At 37.5% G+C, this 21,534-nt stretch overlaps 2 protein-coding genes and 2 non-coding genes across 7 annotated transcripts; 1 reads left to right on the top strand and 3 right to left on the bottom strand.

Annotated features, from left to right (window-relative positions):
- Positions 1–315: 315 nt before the first annotated feature.
- Positions 316–6,845, bottom strand: thap12b (THAP domain containing 12b). 2 transcript variants are annotated; one of them, XM_037776433.1, is made up of 5 exons: positions 6,556–6,845; positions 3,021–3,141; positions 2,808–2,915; positions 2,671–2,707; positions 316–2,565 (listed from the first exon to the last, which is right to left on the bottom strand). In XM_037776433.1, exons 2-5 carry the CDS (start codon positions 3,033–3,035, stop codon positions 554–556), a joined length of 2,172 nt encoding a protein of 723 aa, XP_037632361.1. In that variant the 5' UTR covers positions 3,036–3,141; positions 6,556–6,845; the 3' UTR covers positions 316–553. The 2 variants fall into 2 exon arrangements, with proteins under 2 accessions (XP_037632361.1, XP_037632360.1); XM_037776432.1 differs by lacking the exon at positions 6,556–6,845 and adding an exon at positions 4,693–5,026.
- trnap-agg lies at positions 6,812–6,883 on the top strand. The gene has a single exon. It is a non-coding gene; the product is annotated as a tRNA-Pro (tRNA).
- Positions 6,884–7,153: 270 nt separating this feature from the next.
- On the bottom strand, positions 7,154–7,225 carry trnap-cgg. Its single transcript has one exon. It is a non-coding gene; the product is annotated as a tRNA-Pro (tRNA).
- Positions 7,226–7,448: 223 nt separating this feature from the next.
- On the bottom strand, positions 7,449–19,537 carry dyrk1ab (dual-specificity tyrosine-(Y)-phosphorylation regulated kinase 1A, b). Of its 3 annotated transcripts, XM_037774895.1 has the most exons (12): positions 18,443–19,537; positions 16,581–16,650; positions 14,728–14,924; positions 14,344–14,436; positions 14,023–14,211; positions 13,630–13,777; positions 13,237–13,523; positions 12,932–13,078; positions 12,459–12,599; positions 12,045–12,348; positions 11,556–11,680; positions 10,516–11,103 (listed from the first exon to the last, which is right to left on the bottom strand). In XM_037774895.1, the coding sequence occupies exons 2-12, from the start codon at positions 16,591–16,593 to the stop codon at positions 10,516–10,518; spliced, it is 2,232 nt and encodes a 743-aa protein (XP_037630823.1). In that variant the 5' UTR covers positions 16,594–16,650; positions 18,443–19,537. The 3 variants fall into 3 exon arrangements, with proteins under 3 accessions (XP_037630824.1, XP_037630823.1, XP_037630825.1); XM_037774897.1 differs by lacking the exon at positions 16,581–16,650; XM_037774896.1 differs by lacking the exons at positions 16,581–16,650; positions 18,443–19,537 and having other exon boundaries at positions 7,449–11,103.
- Between the last annotated feature and the right edge of the window lie 1,997 nt (positions 19,538–21,534).

Raw genomic sequence — 21,534 nt, 5'->3', positions numbered from 1 at the left:
ATGTTCTTCTGTCTGTCTCCATTTCCCCTGTTTCAGTACTGTCACTGTACTACTGTACACACATGTACCTCTACACACAAACAGCAATATCCGTCTGAGAATTACTAATAATAATTCATGTTGAATATGAATAATGTTGTGGGATTATTCCTTATTTCATGGGCTATTTGGAGATTTATGCATTATCATTACATACTTATATATAAACATTTTTTTTTTTTTTTTAAACGAAGCATTCGAATTGTGATTTGTAGGTTGAATACCATGGCAATGGTCGAAGCTTCGAAGCATTCAGGTCAGCCCTAGCTGAAATGCATTATTTTTTTTACCACTTAAAATAAGAACATGGGTTTTTTTATCTGAGAAACCTTAGGGACTGAACACAAATGGCATCCATTACCTCTTAACATCTGCATTAAAATCATTAGCACTTATATCCAGGTGAACATACATTAAGACATAAGTGAGCGGCCAAAGGAGGATGACTGACAAAATATCAGTTTCATTCATTTGTGTCCCCAAACAGCTGAGCGATCTCGGTGTCTGTGTCATATCATTTCATCGCAGCGTCTTCCTCAGCCACTTCCTCAGCCACTTTCTCAGCCACTTTCTCAGCCACTTTCTCAGCCACTTCCTCTGCTATTTCCTTAGCCACTTCCTCAACCTCAGCCTCGGCCTCAGCCACTTCCTCGGCCTCGGCCTCAGCTTCAGGATCATCCTCTGGATAGAGTCTGCAATATTTGTCTACCATGACGTCCAAGTCGTGTTTGACGTGAGTGTTAATGTTAAGCATCGCAAGACTTTTGTTCCACTGCTTGGCGGGCACGCTGTCGAGATAAGCCTGCAGCCGTTCGCTCGCTGTCTCGCTTTTGTTGTCCTCTAGTTTCAGCACTGGCAAGGCGGAGAGCACCTTCAGGAAGGAGTTCACGTTGGGGAAGAACTTGACATCTGGCAGCTGAAGGGTTTCGTGGATGGTGGTGGGCAGGCGCACCTCTTTGCCCCTGTGCTTCCACTTGATCCTCCAGCAGTGGAGCTCTGCGGTAAGTGTGTCTGGGCTGGGGAGGTCGTTGCGATAAACGTCTGCGTAGTTCTCCTCGGTGGTGTTGAACTTCATTTGGCCCATGACGGCTGGGACCAGCGACAGGCACTTGAGAGCTTTGAGGTTGGTCTCGGAGAACATGTCCTCCACCTCCTGCATGATGCCGTGGATTACGGGGACGGTCACGTACTCCTTATAATACGCCTCTGTTTGGATTTCGCCCACGTCAGCTGCACGCTGTTTCCTAAGAAACAGCCTCGGCACCTTCACAGGAACCTCCATTACAGTGGCCACGCTCACAGCCTCCTCGTACCAGAACTCATGGTAGACGTCGATGTTGTCGTTGACCTCATTTAGTGAATGCAGGACGGCAGTTAGACTGTTGGCAGCAAAAAACACGTCGAGTGTTTCCCCTTGGAGATTCCTCCCGAAGGCTCTGGTGAACGTGAGAACATTCTTTAAGATGACGACGGTGACGATGATCTCAAAGTCAGACAGAGTTTCTGTGACTGAATATGCTTCCGCTGCGACAGCGTCTGCAAACTTTCCATCGACATTGTCCCACATGCTGTCCATGCACAGCAGCAGGGGCGGCAACATATCTAGCAGCACGTCAAAGACATTGTGCTGCTCTGTCCATCCTGAGCCACAGGCTTGTTTTAGTGTAGCTGCTTTCTCTTCATTTTTGTGGTAGTGCGTAGAGATGGCTTTCTCAAGCTCGTCCTGAGTGAACGGGGTTCTAAAGAAAGCACTGATCTTCCTCAGAGTCTCCATGACGACCTGGACGTTGGGAAAAGGCAGACTGTTGGCCATGTGGATGTTCAGTGCCGTATGAGAGCAAGGCATGTGCAATGCCAGGGGATACTTCTCCATCAGTAACACTGCCACAGCTTTCATCTTGGTGGTGGAAGTCCCGGTGGCCTTGTGGGCCTGACCACGGCATTCCTCCATGCTGAGCCCCCATCGGTCAGTCAGCTGGGTCTCCAGCCTCTCTACCAGCGCAGACTCGTCACCATCAAAAGACATAAAGTCCAAAAACTCCTCTCGAAGTACGTTATGCTGATTCACAAAGTGTAAAAACAGAGGCAGGTGCTTTTCGTTGCCAAATTCAACAAGGTCGCCGGTCACCAGGGAGAAGAAGCGGCTTTCTCTCACCTCCATTAGCATCTCCTCTCTCACTGTGTTCTCACAGACGTCCAACAGCTGGCTCTGCTGGGTTGCAGAGAGGTATTCCGTGTTCACAGCTGTCGCCTGGAACCGCTTCTTCAAAGCTTCGTCTCCAGCATTCATGCGGTAATCGAGAAGGGCCTGGACGTTGCTGGACATGTATTCAGCCTGAGATGCTTTGCAGGCCACTAATGGGATGCTCTGTTTGCCTAACATGACCACAACCTCAAACATGGATCGAAGGTATTCACGAAACTCCTTCTCCTCTGTGGACAGCTGAGGTTCATCCTCATTGGTGCTTGTGCTATCCTCAACTGCTGCATCTTTTTTGGATGCGAGCTGTTCAATAGAAGACGCCACTGGGAAGAGAGAGAGACAAACAAAACAAGGAACAGTGATGATTTTCAGTAATAAAGAATAAAAATGACATGCAATTATTTTACATAAATTCCCAATTTACTTACATCTCCTTTCTTTAATCTTCTTTAAATCTTCTTCAGTCTGAAATGAAAACTTAACTTGTTCATTTACAAAAATCAGACAAACTATCAAGCCTAAGATGTGCATTTAAAGCAACAGAGCTCATCAATATTTTTCTTACAAGTTCTTTAATCCGCTTGCGATGTCTGGTATGAGGATTTTTTAGATGGCTTGTCAGATCAAATATGGTTGGAATGGCTGTATCCTTCAATACAGTCCTGTAAGGGCTCTGAAAAGCAATAAACTCAAATAAGACATTTTTAGAAGACTCACATTTTTGGGAAATAAGTGGAAACATGCTGCCAGGCACGTTAGATTCTGGTGAGATACTCACTGTTTTGCACACCATCGCTGGGTCGAAGTGTTTGGCACATAATCTGTAGTGCTTGTTCAACTGGTCCGATGTTTTCGCCTCTAGATCTGCTCTGCGGCAGTTCTCTACCCAGATTCGGCATCTAAAAAAGACACACATGAAAGTTGTATGTGATGAGCAGTAATGAACTGAGACAGTAGCTGTGTCTGTATGCACTTCATGCACGATCAACTTCTATATGTCCATATGGAACAAGTGCCTTAAAAAGGAGAACATGCATACTGAACTTTTTGAGTGTGGTGTTGACACACTTTTAACTAACGTTATACAACACAACATATCTAAAGAGTTACTCACCACTGTGGACACAATTTCTCACTGAGGTTAAAAAAAAAAGAGCTCATGCCACAGCTCACAATGTGAAGAAATTAAATAAAATATTAAATTTAAACAAACAAAAAATATGTTTTCCTTCTTTATGTTGAATTTTCAAATATGACAGTGGTCGTAGTGATTCATAGCTGAAGTTTGTAAAGTGTTATTTGTTGAGACATTAGCTGAGACTACATTTACCAACAAGGGATAAAGTGTCCATTATTTATGTAGTTTGCATGTTGTTGTTTACTCAAAGGTCAGAGTTACCTAGCATGCCCTAAACTCACTACCACAGAGTTTAAAGACAAGCCTGGATATGCAACATAAACAACAAGTTAAATAATTAGATAGATAGATAGATAGATAGATAGTAACTTTATTGATCCTGAGGGAAATTCAAGTTTCCAGCATCACAGTTCCATAGTGCAAAATATGTTAGTAAAAATGTTAGTAGTGCAAAGTACACAGTACAAAAAAATATACCAGATATAAAAATACAAGGAGATGAAGAAAACTGTTAAAACTGAATATAGTGCAGGGTAACAGCTGTGATACAGGACTATTAAAAAAGTGAATATAGTGCAGAAGAGACTGTTAAAAATGAGTTTAGTGCAGAAGAGACTGTAAAAAATGAATATAGTGCAGGGTAACTCCAGTAGCTTAGTCTATGAAAGTGCACTGTGTGCATTATGTGCATGAGGTGTCTAAAATAGCCTAGTGTAAAGTTATAATACAGAAACAAATAAAGTAAAATAATATCTGTGGTAGACAATAATTGTAAAATATATTTATGTATAGGCTACTTGAGAAAAAGTACCCAGTGGTGGTGTGTAACTTTTACATTTAGTGCTGTACTTAAGAACACTTTTAAGGTGCATTACTTGAGTTTTTTTCGACTATGCTACTTTATGCTTCTACTCCACTACATTTCTGAGGGACATATTGTACTTTTTACTGCACTATAATCAGCCTACTTGATAACTTAAGTTACTTTGTGGATTCAGATTAATAATAGCCTACAAAATATAATCAACAAATAAATGATGATGAATTATTATAGGTTTAAGACTTTATTAAAAATGCACAAGCTACCCAGCAGTTTATAAATGCATTAAAATGAGCTCCACTTTTAAAGAGATGTACCTCCATAGCACACATTGTGTTTTATGGAGGTACATCTCTGGTTAGTAGCTAATGTTAACTCTGCACATGTTATGTTTTGTCAATCCTTCTATCCAACTTTTACAGCTCAGACTAAGAAAGCACACCGAGTTAAAGGTAGTTACATTAACGTGTAACGTTATGAATGCTGCCTCACCTCTCCGGGTCCCGTGGAAACCTGAAGAAAGCCAGGTCTGACTGGGTGCTCTTCCTGGTGCAGTTCGGGGCCGCGCAAAAATTCGGCATTTTACAAGCTAGCTGGTTAGCTTATAGCTGACTATTATCATCTAATGACTTTAAACGCTTTCGTTTACAGACTCGTGAGGACTGAGGTGGTTTCTAACGCTAACAGACAACGTATGTGACCTAAAATAATAACACGTTTCCATAAAAAACGATCAATAAACTGGTTTCATCGATCATAAACAACAACAGCCAACAACGGTTGAATTTGGAGTAGACGAAGTCCCGCCCCTCAAGGCACCTGATTGGACGAACATAAAGTCTGGCGTATTTCTATTGGTCGGTTGCTACACTGAGAATTTCTGTCGACCAATTAAAAGACAGCAATTTCTTCTTCGTCCGTGAATGTAATAGAACAGCACTTTTCTATCGACCAATTAAAAGACAGCATTTTATTCTTCTTCGTCCTTTGAGGTAATGACAGCAGCTGTTAACACACTGCCCCCCACCATTACAATAAATGGTATTAAAATAAATAAATGTAATATATATATATATTTATATATATACATTATTTATTTATTTATAATTCTGAATACATCCTGTAGAAAACTGACATTTATTTGAATGACAAAAACATCACGTATTTAATTAATTAAAGGTAATAAAGTAGACATTTAAATCAAAATACTCATGGTATTAAAATAAATAAATGTAATATATATATATATTTATATATATACATTATTTATTTATTTATAATTCTGAATACATCCTGTAGAAAACTGACATTTATTTGAATGACAAAAACATCACGTATTTAATTAATTAAAGGTAATAAAGTAGACATTTAAATCAAAATACTCATGGTATTAAAATAAATAAATGTAAAAAATAATGAAATAAATAGTATTTATTTAACTTCTGATTTTAATTATTTAAAATTAATATTTACCTGTAGAAAACTGACATTTATTTGAATGAAAAAAACATCATGCATTTAATTAATTAAAGGTAATAAAGTAGACATTTAAATCAAAATACTCATGGTATTAAAATAAATAAATGTAAAAAAAAAAAAAATAGTATTTATTTAACTTCTGATTTTAATTATTTAAAATTAATATTTACCTGTAGAAAACTGACATTTATTTGAATGAAAAAAAATCATGCATTTAATGAATTAAAGGTAATAAAGTAGATATTTAAATTAAAATACTCATGGTATTAAAATAAATAAATGGGAAAAAAAAATTGTATTTATTTGTACTTCTGATTTTAATTATTTAAAAATTAATATTTACCTGTAGAAAACTGACATTTATTTGAATGAAAAAAACATCATGCATTTAATTAATTAAAGGTAATAAAGTAGACATTTAAATCAAAATACTCATGGTATTAAAATAAATAAATGTAAAAAAAAAAAAAAAAAAAATAGTATTTATTTCTACTTCTGATTTTAATTATTTTAAAATTAATATTTAATAGTAGAAAATTGACATTTATTTAAATGAAAAAAAAAACATCACGTATTTAATTAATTAAAGGTAATAAAAAAACAGTTAAATTAAAATACTCATGGTATTAAAATAAATAACTGTAAAAAAAAAATATATATATACATATATATATATACTGTATATATATATATTATTTATTTATAATTCTGAGTACATCCATGCCCCCCACTGGCTGACCCAGGCCACTACAGGACAGCAGCTCTAGCTAGCTGTAAAGGGTAGGGCGACCGCTCGATTGTCTCTGTATTTAGGTGACTTAACTAGGTGATGTACGCCAGCTGTTGTGTACTTTTCGATGTAAGCCATTAACTCACCGTGAGGAGTGAAAACAGAGAGCTAGCTATTTCAGAAAATATCGTTAAATCCATCAACGTTAGCAGTCGGTAGCTAGGTAATTTATCACCATTCCTCTGTCGGTATTTAGGTTACTTAGGTTAGCTAGCTCTGTGTTTATCGTCACTTCTGTAGCTAAACAGCCTGTTTATAAAATGAAAACAAATAAATATGACACAACAATGATGATGTATCTGGCGTGAGTACTAAAAGGACGTGAAACGCCTAGTGCAACATGGCTCGTTGGTCTAGGGGTATGATTCTCGCTTAGGGTGCGAGAGGTCCCGGGTTCAAATCCCGGACGAGCCCTGGTTTCTTTTTTTTCTTTTTTGTCTGATGTGTCTTCTGTTTAGTACTGAGACTAACACCAACTTTAAAAATACATGGAAAATAATCTGCTTTCAAACATATTAGAGCCAGCATAAACCGCATATAATGAAACGTAACACTAAAGAGTACAGAAAGACTTTTCACCATTTCTTTTGAAATTACGTTGTACTACGTATTCACGCAAGCAACTTATTAGTCACAGTCAGCAGGTTTTTTGACGCCCTGTCAGGAGAGTAAAAAGGAAGTAGAGGGCTCGTCCGGGATTTGAACCCGGGACCTCTCGCACCCGAAGCGAGAATCATACCCCTAGACCAACGAGCCAGAACGTCACAAATCTACGTCTCTGTTGGTATAAAATCCTGAAACAGGCCAGGGTTTTGCACTCTTTTAGTGATATTTTCTGCTTTTTGGCGGATGTGTTTTAACTATAGCTAAAGCACTGTGTGATAATGAATTTTTGTGAATTATGTATTTTTTTTATTTTGGGGTGAACTCTTGTAAATTAGCTAATGTAGATGGAGAACAATAACGACACACAGAGCAATTCAATTAACTTCTTTTTATATATCATACATAAGACTGTCTTAATATAATACAAAGGGCATTGTCATAAACACAGCAAAGTCTTGACTAGATCTTACAATCTGTGGATACATGGACTTATCCTTTCCCCCATGCTGTTCAATTCTATAGTGCATGTTGCATGTACAAAAAAAGTGAAAAAATGTGAAATCAAAAATGAAAAGGATAAATCCAAATTAAATAAGAGGACTTCAACTTCTGTTGGGTGTTCAGATATGTCGACAAGTATACGTGTTTGTGTATAACCCACAAACTGAACAGGCTTATGAAAGATGGAACCTTTTTTTCAACCATGTGCTTCTCATATAACCAAAAAGTAAGGTTTGTGATGTACATGCACTTACAATATACCCTGTGAAAATTATTAAGGTTTGAAGATCTAGCTTTCCCTGTTTGATTCAAACCCTACCTCATAGTGTTGTCCTGATGTAGTCAAGTACCTTTGCCAAAAGGCAAGGTTTTGCCACTAAGAAAACAGGAGTTCCTGCCCACTGAATGGTCACCAAATTGACAAACATAATCAACATACCAGCAGGAGCAAGGTAGTGAGTTCTATACTTCCTTTATTAAAAAAATATAAATATATACATAAATTCTATTTCAACTATTAAAAAGGGGCTGCATTTCATGACAACTGCTCTAAATAAGAGGTCAATCAGCATGATCTGAAATAGGCGCACACTTACGAGTCACTGCAGTCAATTTTTTTTCTTTTTCAGTCTTTATTTTTGGAATGTTTAGTACCAGTATGAGTGCCAGTAATAAAACCACTGGCAATTTCTAAATGTCTCAAATTCTGCGGGGTATGAAAAATGATTGCAAATTTGCAATTAACCTTGACATCCAGATAAAACCCCAATCTCAATATAGGTAGCTTTACATTTGTGTTTGTGGAAATACCAAGCATGGTCTCTTATGATGGTTTCTCCTTTAAAATGGCAACAGCATGACCTGTGGCCTGCCCTTTAATTTGAAAGGTGGCTGTGGGCAGGTTTTTCTGTCTAATTTCAAAGCTGGTAAAATGAGCAACAGAAGAAAGAAAGCACTTCAAAATCCCTGATATAAAAAAAAAATCTGGTTATTGACTTATGTTTTGAGGACATGCATGTCTGCCTAGGCAAAGCATGTGGTTGTGGGCTGACGGACACCCTTTCCCTTTGAATAGGACAACAATCATGGGGGGATCTGCCCTACCAAATCAGAAAAATACCATTCGACACAAACTTTTTGTTTGCCACAATTATCCTTACCCTGCCAAGACAATGACGTTAAGTCATGCTTCACGGCAGAAACTAGCCAAGTTGACCAAATGATGTATGAAAGGCAGCAAAACCCTTTGAAATAGTATGATGGGGGGCAAAAGAAAAACGACGACACAGAAATAGAACGCATTAGTCTCCTTTTTTTTTTTTTTAAACCATCAGCTTCTATCTTGCTACTCCGGAGCCTGCAGAGTAACTACCAAATTCTCTAACATACCAAAGTTTTAAAAGACTCCCAAAATAATCTACCAATTAATATGGAAACAGTTTTGGTAAAACGTTGCAAACAAATCTGGCCAGAATACACAATAGCCAACGGTCTCAACAACGGTCTCCAGTTTTGCTAAAGTAATATATTGCAGCTGTTTGTATTGACGTTAAAATAAGATCTTGATAAACTTTGCGTCAAAGTGGTGAACTGCTACATTATTGGTTACAGACACCTATATGCTATAAAACAACTGCTTTGGTATAAAAACATATCCAAAGGGAAAATAAATTCTTGTAAAATTCACAGCATAATTTGAGGAGAAAAAAGGCAGTCACTTAACTCATTTTTTTCTTCAGTTTCCATGTTTTGGATGGAGAGACTTGTGCAGGTGGTTCTGATGAGGAACTACATGCAAAAGGGGAAAATAACAAAACATAAAAGGGTAGACTCTGGAATAGATAGTTCTTTCCACTGCAAAATCCTTAACCAGTGAATAAGATTTTCAAGGAAGTAATGTTTAGGAGGTTGTTGTGTACAATAAGACCCTGTTATGTGGGGCCCTGCTGAAGAAGAAATCTTTGTCGAGAAAGGCCTCAAATTACCATTCTTATTTACCTTTTCTAAGTTGTTTTTAATTTCCTTAAAGAATTAAGGGCTGTCTAGAGAGAAAAATAGAGAAAAGCCATCTTAATTCAAATGATAATGTCCAGCTCCATCCCATTCCAAGTCCATGAGTCATAAGGCCAAAGGGTTATCTAGAACCAGCCACTGACTGTCTTCCTTTCGCTGGGCTGGATCCTTTCGTCTCCCGCGCCCATCGCTGCTCTCATCTGTGCCGGGCCCGGTTGCAGCTCGCAGGACTACGGGGGGCCTCTAGGCCTGTGAGGGGTGGTGCTTCCCTCTCCTTCGACCCGGTTGGTGTCAGTATCCACCTGCAGGGTCTCCTCTCCACCCGGCCAGCACACGCTATAGGGACTCCACTGCTATGTGCTCCCCTTTAACAGAGTTACACAATACCGACCAACAACAAGAAATATCACCGCAAACACTTCCCCTCATTGTCAAGCTACAGGATTTACAAGCAGCTTTTTACGAGAAATTTCACTTAAAAAGGGCAAAATAATTAAGAACCAGTGGAACAGTAATGTCAGGCAGTCCACAGTTTGAACCGAAAGAGGACGCCAAGCATTTCATCACCAACAGCTACCTGCAAAACAGCTTCAAACTTTTGCTCTGAAATGCTCCTTAGAAGATTTTGCCACATAATACCATATGGTGATTACTTGGTGGTTACATGAAACTGGTGAAATGGTAAGATGGATGTCTCAATCTCACTATGGTTATTCCGCAGTATTATTTTGTGCCTAATGATTGCAAAAGAAAAACTGATGAAAATTACATATATACTTTTTAACAAAGGTTTTTCTCTGTAGTAGCGGTTCAGTGATATCTCCCTTCTGACGTGAGCAGCTTTTGTTCTCAACACACCTTGTAGTAAAAAACACCACCTTAAAAATGACGCACAGGGGGGAACACACAGCCAAATGTCAGTGCAGTCACGAGCTGGCCATAGAACTCTGCTGCACACACACTCCAGTCATTGGAGACTCCTCCCGGTCCATGCCCTGCCTCATGCCCAGGTGGCCCTCCGCTAGGTAGTGGGCAGGCCCTGTGTTCGTGCCCATGGAGAATGCAGGGTGCGCTGCCATGCCAGTCTCCTGCCGTGGGTTCGAGAAGGCACCTAGCCCCATGCTCAGCCCACCATTCTGACCAAAGTCAAGGGCTCCGGCAGGCAAATGGCGGAGCTGGTAGGCCTGGTTGCCATGGTTCCCAGTGGAAGAGGACGATGTAGAGGAAGAGGAGGCAGAGGAAGACAGGGAGGTCATGGACAGATGGCCATGAACCACCTCCATGGAGTCCTGTGTCGAGGAGCTGTGTGTCGGGGAGGTGTAGTGGCGTGGGCGTGGCCGCGTGGCCATCATCGGCCCGTGGTGGTGATGAGTATGTGAGTGGGGATGCAGGGCCTTGGGGTGCTGAGGGGGAACATGGAAGGTGGTCTCCTGGACTGGGTGGGTCTCTCCAGTGACTGACTCTGGTCCGACGCCACCTCCCCACACCAGCGGGGGTGGGTAAGGCTGTCTTGCCTGTCAATGTCAAACAAATAACAAGAGTCAGTTGTGGAATATGGTCTCAAGTTAACATTGCTTTAATGTTCATGTTATAATAATTCCCTTTTTTAGCAATGGTACTTTCATAAAATCTGATTCCAAGACCACAGTTTTTGAATTAGATGTTTATCCTGTCTTGTATTGGGATCAGACCATCAACAAGTAATCGAGCAAATGAAAATAAGACAATATTTCTTTAAGGGATTTGTTTATTAGTGAAAAGGTATTAACCTCTTTTAAAGTTGTTCTGAAAAGTATATGTTTATTGAACAGTTTAAAATAACGAGGGCAGCCTCCGTACACATGCAGAATGAGCAAAAATGTGCTAGATTTTGTAAAACACAAAATAAAACTACACTTTACCACCATCACAATAACTCCACTCGGTATCAGATGAAATTCCAGATGTTTCTGGGCATCTTACTGACCTGTGGGCAGAGGCTGTCACCATCGATGGCAGGCAAGGCCGTGCCGAAGTGTCCTCCACTGTGCAAGTGGTGATGGGTAGGGTCTGATCTTGCTCTGCCACTGGTACTTGTCCCAGATGATCCTCCTGAGGGTTAAAGAAAAAAGTGTTACACTGTGTTACTTGACCTAAAATGACAAAAGCTACAATAGGATTAGTTGACATTTATTAAAGCACACAAAGACATGTTAGGATTGTCTGAAAGATACACAAGGAAATAGATTTTTAATAGTTTTAATGTTGTACTTTCTGGTTAATAACCAGTAAACTACAGTCCACAGTGTTGATGCCAACTTCCACATAATCAATACCCCTTGCCAAATAGATAATTGTAGTTAAGTGATATGATGAATTTCTCATGTTAAATTAAACACAACAACTGACAAATCAATGACTTTAACTGCTTTAAATGAAGGCCAGTGGAGCAGCAGAGTCTTCAGGTAGCAGTTACCTGAACTAGAGGAGGTGCTGGAGGTGGTTCCTGAAGACTGGGACTGCTCTAACGCGGGGCTCGTAGACACGCTGCTGCTTGTATTGGTCCCCTCGTCCGCAGTTTTCTTGAAGAAGCTGTGCTGCAGGGCATAGTAGGGCTGGATGCGGCTCTTGGGGTCGTAGTCCAACATCCGGAGGATCAGGTCCTTGAACTTCAAGTAGTCAGCAACAGCATGGCCAGACTCCCCCGCCCGCCGGCCACCTGGACCCCCTGTCTCCACACCCAGGATGGAGTGGAGCTTCCGCGAGGCTGGAGGCTTATACTGTTTTAAGGCATAAAGATTAAGAGATTTACTCAACTGTGACTTTTGTATGTCATCACACAATCTACCTTTGGTTTTCACAATAATCACAAAAAAAAAACTGAGCTCACCCTTTTGCCATCTTTGGTCTTCTTAACACTCCATGTCCCATCCGAAAGTTTCTCAAAGAACTTCCTGGCTTTTGGGGCTAGGTCCATTATGTGATTAGGTGGGATACCAAGAACCTCGACTATTTTGTTCATCTGGTCCACCTGGGGAATAAGTTGGTCATCAAGTTAATGCAACGTTTACATTGTACTTTATAAGAAGGACACTGAATACATCTTTATACCCAGTAAATGTAAGTTAAATGTCATCAAATGTTATCCTAAGTTGACTTAAGTGTCCAAACATTCAGGCTCAGGCAAGTGGCCACAATTACTATTTCAGTGTTGTGTGATATGTTTTAGGCTTGTGAATTCCACTTCTCTATTTCTTTGTAAGCTAAACATCATGTGAAAAAACTATCAGTGACATTTAAGGCGTTGCCATTCTCAGCTATACTACCAAAAACAACACAAAAAAGTATTTCAGTTCCTTATACCTCATTGGCTCCGCTGAAGAGAGGTTCTCCAGTGTGCATCTCTACCAAGATACAACCCAAGGACCACATGTCGATGGCCAGGTCATAGGGCATTCCCAGCAGCACCTCTGGGGAACGGTAGAAGCGACTCTGGATATATTGGTATATCTACAAAAAGAAGGCACGGACAGTCAGATTCCCTATTCACCTGGAAACTACCTACTCATGTCAGCTAATGTCTAGAAGCAACAACTATCCCACACTTTTCAGGGACAATCTTGCATACATTCATTGTATTGCTGATAAGGAAATCTGCAGCTAGATACCCTTTGTCCCAGTTGGCATGAGCTGCCAAAGTCCACTATTTTGATGGCACTCCTCTTTGGGTTACAGAGGAGGATGTTCTCAGGCTTCAGGTCACAGTGGATGATGCTGAGCTCAGGCGTGGCCAGGAAGAGCAGCGCCGTGCATAGCTGCTGGGCAAACTTCCGGGTGAGGTTGAGCGAGACGCCGCGGAAGTTGGTATTTCGGAGTAGGTCGTACAGGTTATATGAAAGCATCTCAAACACGAGGCAGAGGTGGTTCCGGAACATGAAGTGACGCTTTAGGTGAACTGCAGAAAAACAAGTCGTACCCGTGTTAGTCGAATACAGGAAAAAGCCTTTTAATTCCTTTTATATGTCTTGTCAGATCAGAGGCAAATTTCAAGAGTGGATTACCGATGTAGTATTTCATCTCGGTATCATGTTTGTTCATGAGCTCTAGGAGGCGCACTTCAATCTGGGCTTGATTGAGGAAAGCTTTCTTGTTCTTGATGATCTTAATGGCAACCCATTCCTGCTCAGCACGGTCATACGCTTTCACAACCTAAAGATGCCAACAAGAGAAAATTTGAATGTTCTCCAAAATTAAATCAGAAATGTTCCTTTGATAATAAACATTTCAAACGTTAACTGCACATGAAAAATGTTCAGCAAGTGGCATCAAACATCTTACGGTTATTTATACAGAGCAAAAATGAAACCATAATTTGTTTCTCCAAATTCAAGACAATTTTCTCTGTCACATGTACTCAAACAAAGTGTGTGAGTGCGTAATATATAATTAAGCACCTGTCCAAATGATCCTTTTCCTATCAAGGAATCAATCTCATAGCGGTCCATCCACTTCTCCCCATTCTTGACGATGTAGTCATAGTTATCATCGTCATAGCCATCATTAAAGACCTTCCTCTCTTTTTTGTGACTGGAGTCTTCACCCTGACCCTGTTGGTGCCGTCGCTTCTTTTTTGCATAATACACCTGTAAATTAACAAGTAAACAATTCACATGATCACACTTGAAGTTTTAGATCACTCTTGGATTTTACAAATCTTTACAAATGTAACAAACAGATGATATAGATAAATGCATTTAATGAAAAACAAAACAAACCTCATTGATGTGTTTGTATGTTTTGATAAGGTCAATGGAGAGCTTCCTCAGGGGAGCTGAAGTTGGGTCACGAAAGCACTGGGGCATGTGCCTCTGAAGTATCAAATGAGAAAGTCACAACATTTCATGAATAAACAGTACTTTTGTTCAGGGCTTATCTAAACTGCTTATGGTAAATCTAAGGGGCCATTCATTAAATTTAACACAATATATTTTGTACAATATTAATGGCTAGACTTAACATTTACAGGCAGCTACTCTGCCTGGTGACAGCAGCAAAAAGGGAAGTAGACTTTTCATTTCACATTAAGTATTGCAATTTTTGTAACACTACACAAAGACTAAAAGAAATGCAAGAGCTGGGGTAGGGCAGGGTTAGTGTACCTGATTGGCAGTGAGCTGTGGTGTCTGGTCGCTGTACGGTAAGACCGTAACAGATTGGTCAGTGCTTGGCTGGTGGCGGTCACTGTACTGCTGGTGCGTATGGGGCATTGGAGCAGCCATCTGAAGACCAGCAGTGTGTAAAGAAAAAGAGGGCGCAAGCCGGACGGACGAAGGTTTGCATGCTGAAGTCTCTCCTCCTAGAAGAAATTAACACTGCTATGAGTTGCATATTCCCTTAATTCAACATTATATGTAACAAAGCACACAAAGGAGGGAAAAGGGTAATAATCTTGATGTAAAACAGCAGCATTTCCTCTTCCACACAAGACATTTATGGCCCAAAAATATAACAGGTTAAGATATGTTCTTCTTATTGTACAGATTTAATATGAATGGGCATTATTTGCTGGTTAATCTAACCAGTGGGAATTTCCTTTACACAATAATGTCTAAAATTAGCTTTAAGAAAGAAAAATATATGCAAAATGCAAATTATACATTTATAATATTTACATGTATGTTGAAATGATCAAGCTCACACTATATCACAGACAAAAATGATCATAAGATGTTGAGAACAAAAAGGATTCATTCATTGTTAAGAGAAATGTCAGATTAATACATAAGTGTCTTTTGTTAAACATGTAAAGTCATAAAAATGCATCAAAGGATAACCACAAAAGAAATGATAGCAGTAATATATCAACCTTTGTGAAGAAAAAGGAGCAAAACAGCAGGTTTAACAGTGAAAAGGGGTGAAAAGGAAGCATCTCCACACTGTACAGTGAATCATCCTTCATTTTAAGCCAGAAGGAATCAAAAAATTATCAAATAGCATGTTCAGCTATCAGCATCTCTCACCAGACAACACAATTCACCAGTGCTACACAGTAACCACTATTCAGAATCCCAGCAACAGCACCTAATTAGCATAGCCTATCACCACAGAGATACAGCGTGATTTGGCAAGCCCATCAATGCACAGACCAATCACAACGCAGTATGCAAATAGCCTACTTTTGTTGCCAGGGCAGAGCTGCTCCCATTTTCCAATGAGAAAACAAGAAATAAACAAGAAATAAAATTGAACTTTGGCACACTTAGACGCTGCTTTCAACACAAGAGCCTGACAGCAAAATAGCTGCACAGCCCAAAACCTGCACTCCATCTGAGAGCATTAGAAAGCTGACCCAGCTTTGGAAAAGGAAAAAATACACATCCACTGACAGAAATAAGAGGAACTGTAAGATGATAGAGCACAGGCAAAGGCTGTATTTTAAGAAACTAAAATATTTTATATTATTTTATATATATATATATATATATATATATATATATATAAATATAAATATAGATATTAAAATGTTATTTTTTATTCATTGTATAAACCTTTTTTATTTAAAAAAAAAAAACTCATGTTGAAAAGAATGATCTCAACTATACTGTAAAAAACTAAAAATTAGATAGGCCTTAATCCAATAATTTTAATCTTTTTTATACCCATAAAATTTAAAGCACTAAAATGATAAGACTGATATGTCATGATGACTAGTGTGTCTATTTTCGTGCTTGTTCAGCTGAGACCTGAAAACAATTATGTCAAACTCATTTTAATAATTTGGAGCTCTGTCATAAAATTAAAAAAAAGTTAAACTGCATTAAATGGATATTTAAATACTACATCGACCAATTCTAATAATGATTTAACATTGTTTGACTTTCTCGCACTTAATGTCCTAAAATGTGTGAGTCAGGATGTCAGATTGAAAACAGCCAAATAACTGAAAGAGAAGAAGAAGAAGGTGCACCACTAACCCCACCAAAGGGTTAAGGCTTAATATATAGCAGCTAACCTGGATGCATCATCTCCTATAAAATTTCATATCATCCTGGGAGGAGAGTCCAGCAGCAAACCACAACCCACTACAAAGAATAAAAAACAGATCATTATCATTGTGCATCTTTGGTAGGGATTTAACTTCGTAGTGGTTAAACTTTTGTTGAGAAGAAGGGACAGAGGACCCCTAAAGAACAGAAGATACCCCAAAACTTAAAAAAAAAAAGTGTGCTTGGGGGTAAATGTATGAACTTTTTGGGGGAATTTTAAAATAAAGCTGAAATTCAATAAAAAGGTAAGTTGCTTGTGGATGAACAGTCAAAAGCAGTTAATGCCCAGACAATGAACAATTTTAAAAACACAAAAAGCTCTTGTGGGAACTGTTAAAAAGATGAATAGTTCAACTCAGAGACTACATTACACTTAAAACAAATCAGGATTAATATTGTTACTAGCACTGATGCATCTCCATAGTCAATATACATTAATATTTTTTAATTATAGTGTATTTTATGAACCTGAAATATACTTTTAAAAAATAAGTAGCCCAAATTAAATGACTGTACTTGGGTTATAATACAGTACTGTACATTACTGTATCGTGCAAATTGACAAAGAAGTGGAAAAAGTTTGGTTTAAGGCCATTTTACAAAAAGAATACCTGACATCAGACTTAACATAACTATGGGGTTGAATTTGACATTTTAAAAATCACTAACCCTAATAGGAAAAAAGCTGTATTTGACCACAAAGCCATTTTTTCAAAGCCACACTTGTAGCTCTTCTATCTCCTAAACCTTTGATTATTCTTCATTTTCATTTTCAGTACTGGACATATGAACAGTTCCTCTCCTGGCTCTCCTACTCATCATCATCACGGCATCAACTGGGCCTATTATATAGGTGTAAATATAACGACAGCTAGCTTGGCTATATAAGCAGCCATATCATATCATATAAGTGATATAGCTTGAAGACCTCTTGTACCAATGTGTCATCTTCTCTCACGCCCATCTGATTAGATCCAAAAGCTGAATCAAATGCATCCAAAAAAACACAATTAAAAAAGCCTAACCTGTCCGTAGCATAAAAGACGTACCAGAGTACAGCTCTACTTACAGATGATGGGGTAGATCTCGTCATGGTTGGGATTTAGAAAGCATATTTCAGTGTTAATCTGCGTCCTCTCTCACTTGCTTACATATCCTCCCCATTCCCTCTGTGTAAATGGTATTCAGGCTGTCTAAACTAGCTAACGTTGTTAAGGTTACCGTGGTGAAAAACTGCACGAGCATATATATATATAAATATATATAAATCACCAATCATCCAGCGTTAACGTTAGCTAGTGACGCTGTGGGTTGTGGTTGTGTGGGGCCCATTCAAGCTGGTTTCGTCAACAAGTCAACGTTAACCATTAGCCAGGTTAGCCAGGAATTACCTAGCAGAGGTGTATCTATATGTACTGTACACCTCTTAATCTATACAGCTTTATATATGCACATTATATGCATTGGATTGTAAATGAAACCTGGGCTTGTTAGCTAACATGGTTTGCTTGAATCGTACAATGACAGTGTCTTAATATCGCAGGTTAGCTGTGTAACGTTACCAGCATGACTCTCTCCATCCAAACCCACAGATACACAATCCTCTAGCTCACAACCAGATAAACATTCAACATTAGTGACCTACTGACTGAAAGATGTTAAAGCTGGCTTTCACCGCCACAAAAATGTGTTAGCTAGCCGCCATCGTATCCCACCACCAAGCTATCACTGTGTCGCCTCCATCATTGTTAACCTATAACATATAATATGTACATTAAGGTGGGGGTTTTAAAGCAAAGGGAGGTTCAGATTTTCACAATTTGCTCACCTGTGATGGCACGATCTTCATTTAAAGTCCAATAACCTGTATGATGAGGAAACTTATCCAGCTTGATGTTTCTCTCCAGCACCACCTCTCTCTCTCCACTGCTGCACGGTATATACTGTTATAACCTTATAAACCCTCCTCTAACTCCTCCAGTCTTCTTCTCGATCGGTGCAAAAACTCCTCTGATATATTAGTATTCACCAGCCAGATTTAATAATAATAATAAAATCATCATATCCAAATTGATATGAACATAACATCGGGGAGAATCGGAGAAGAAGCAGCAGCAACTATCAGCTGACTAGCAACATGCTAGCGGTAACTAGCACGCATAACTCACTAGCTTAGCGCGTTAGCAGAGAAACTGGGCTAGGTGGTTGACACAAAATGAACGCAGCTAGCATTAGCTACCTAGCTAACTGGGCTAGGTGGTTTGACACAAAATGAACGCTAGCTGTTAGCTTCTTTGGCTAGCCTCCTCAAAGCTAAATCTTCTTTAGCTTACCCGCTAAATACAATTTTTTTACACTTTTGCAAAATGTGTGTCGTCGGTTCCACTTCTTCGATGAATACGACACTGCGTTGTTAGATCCAGGGTGTGAAACAGAAACCAGAGTGTCCTTCTCTGGTAATTTTTTTTTTTGGTTTAAGGAATTTTTGTGTCAGTTTTCACAAAATGGCGCGCGGTCCAAAGCTGCGCAGTGAACCGGCCCGGTGGACCAGAGAGAGAGGAGACTCACTCACACACACAGAGACACGGAGACACGGACACACTACCGAGGCTTTAGTGCGGCGCCGCCTAATTATTATATATACAACTATGTGCTGCTGTGTTTTCAACAACAACAAAACAACCTCTTCTTGTTAATCCGATGCGCGAGCTACTTTGAGACGCGCTCGCGATGTATCCCACACAACAAACAAGAAAACAAACGTCAAGTATTATATCCACTGACAAGCATTATTCCGGCGGGAAAGAGGAGAAACATTTGAAAAAAAAGAGAGACTGAGAGAGAGAGAGAGAAGCTGAGAGAGAGAGAGAGGAGGGAGAAGAGCAGAAAAAAAACCCTCCTGACAAAATGGCGATGCTCTAGCTTGTTGCCATGGCAACTGTCAATCAAAAAAAAAAATGTACAAAGTAACCCGGATGTAACCAATGACGACTAAAAAAAAAAAAAAAATCTTAAACTGGCCACAGAGAGTTATACAGGACACTATTATTATATACTATATTTATATTATTATAAATGTATTATTATTATTTTTTTATTGTGTTTTATTTTCTTTATTTTTTTTTTTACCACAGAGAGTTACAGGACACACACATATAACTCCAGTGGTGTTTTAGAAATACTCTCCCCAACACAATAATTTTGCCCAGAAAGCAAAGATGAGGATTATTATATAATAATAATAATAATAATAATAATAATAACACCATTATTAATATCAACAAATATACTACTACTACTAATGATAATAACGCCATTAGTAATATCAACACATATAATAATAATAATAATAACACCATTATTAATATCAACAAATATAATAATAATAATAATAATAATAATAACGCCATTAGTAATATCAACACATATAATAATAATAATAATAACACCATTATTAATATCAACAAATATAATAATAATAATAATAATAATAATAACACCATTATTAATATCAACAAATATAATAATAATATCAACAAATATAATAATAATAATAACGGCATTATTAATATCAACACATATAATAATAATAATAATAATAATAACACAATTATTAATATCAACAAATATAATAGTAATATCAACAAATATAATAATAATAATAACGCCATTATTAATATCAACACATATAATAATAATAATAATAACACCATTATTAATATCAACAAATATAATAATAATATCAACAAATATAATAATAATAATAATAATAATAATAACGCCATTAGTAATATCAACAAATATAATAATAATAATAACGCCATTATTAATATCAACACATATAATAATAATAATAATAACACCATTATTAATATCAACAAATATAATAATAATATCAACAAATATAATAATAATAATAACGCCATTATTAAGATCAACAAATATAATAATAATATCAACAAATATAATAATAATAATAATAATAAAAATAAAGTACCCGGATGTAACCAATGATGAATACAAAAATCTTAACTGGCCACAGAGAGTTACAGGACACTATTATTATATATTATATTTATATTATTATATATATTTATTTAAAAGAAAAAATATTGTGTTTTTTTATTGTGTTTTTTTTTATTTTATTTTGGTTTTGTTTAATTTCTGTTGTCCTTTTATGTTTGGCACAGCTCTTTGTTTATGTTTTCGCTATGCTTCTTTTGTATGTAAATGTTTTTAATGTGTTCTGCTGTTACTATGTATACTGTCATTTTGAAATATAAAAAACAAAAAAAAGTTATAGGACACTATTATTATATATTATATTTATATTATTATATATATTTATTTTTTTATTTTTTTTATTTATTTATTTATTTTTTTTATTTATTTTTATTTTATTTTGGTTTTGTTTCATTTCTGTTGTCCTTTTAAGTTTGGCACAGCTCTTTGTTTATGTTTTCGCTATGCTTCTTTTGTATGTAAATGTTTTAATGTGTTCTGCTGTTACTATGTATACTGTCATTTTGAAATATAAAAAACAAAAAAACAAAAGAAAGTTACAGGACACTATTATTATATATTATATTTATATTATTATATATATATATTTATATATATATATTTATTTTTTTATTATTATTATTATCTCTTACAAAAGTGAAAGAGTGACATAAATGTAAATTGTTCCTTCTGCGAATCACATCCTGAAACTTGCTCTCATTTATTCTGGTCCTGTAAATTTACATGTGAATTGTGGAAAGATGTCAATAATTTTATACTTGTTAACATTTTCTCAGATTTTGCACTGTACTACACACGTAGGCAAAATTGTTGGTACCCTTCAATTCACTGAAAATTAACTAATGAAAATCAGATATTGCTTTTGAATTGTGGTTGAACAGAATCATTTTAAAAAAC

This window comes from Sebastes umbrosus, chromosome 7 (genome assembly GCF_015220745.1).
Source record: "Sebastes umbrosus isolate fSebUmb1 chromosome 7, fSebUmb1.pri, whole genome shotgun sequence".
Classification (NCBI taxonomy): Eukaryota; Metazoa; Chordata; class Actinopteri; order Perciformes; family Sebastidae; genus Sebastes; species Sebastes umbrosus.
The sequence above is the reverse complement of the archived record's forward strand: the minus strand, read 5'-3'. Positions and strand labels throughout refer to the sequence as shown.

Bases quoted from the DNA above. Each gene is read 5' to 3' on its own strand.
- dyrk1ab (XM_037774895.1), bottom strand. The intron at 13,778-14,022 runs GTGCTTAATTAT...TGGCATCTTTAG, and splicing joins GAAAAGGATCATTTGGACAG to GTTGTGAAAGCGTATGACCG. The intron at 11,681-12,044 runs GTAACTGCTACC...TTTAACCCTCAG, and splicing joins CAGCACCTCCTCTAGTTCAG to GAGGATCATCTGGGACAAGT.
- thap12b (XM_037776432.1), bottom strand. From the start codon at position 4,781: ATGCCGAATTTTTGCGCGGCCCCGAACTGCACCAGGAAGAGCACCCAG. The intron at 2,916-3,020 runs GTGAGTATCTCA...ATTGCTTTTCAG, and splicing joins CAGCGATGGTGTGCAAAACA to AGCCCTTACAGGACTGTATT. The intron at 2,708-2,807 runs GTAAGAAAAATA...TTTTCATTTCAG, and splicing joins GCAAGCGGATTAAAGAACTT to ACTGAAGAAGATTTAAAGAA.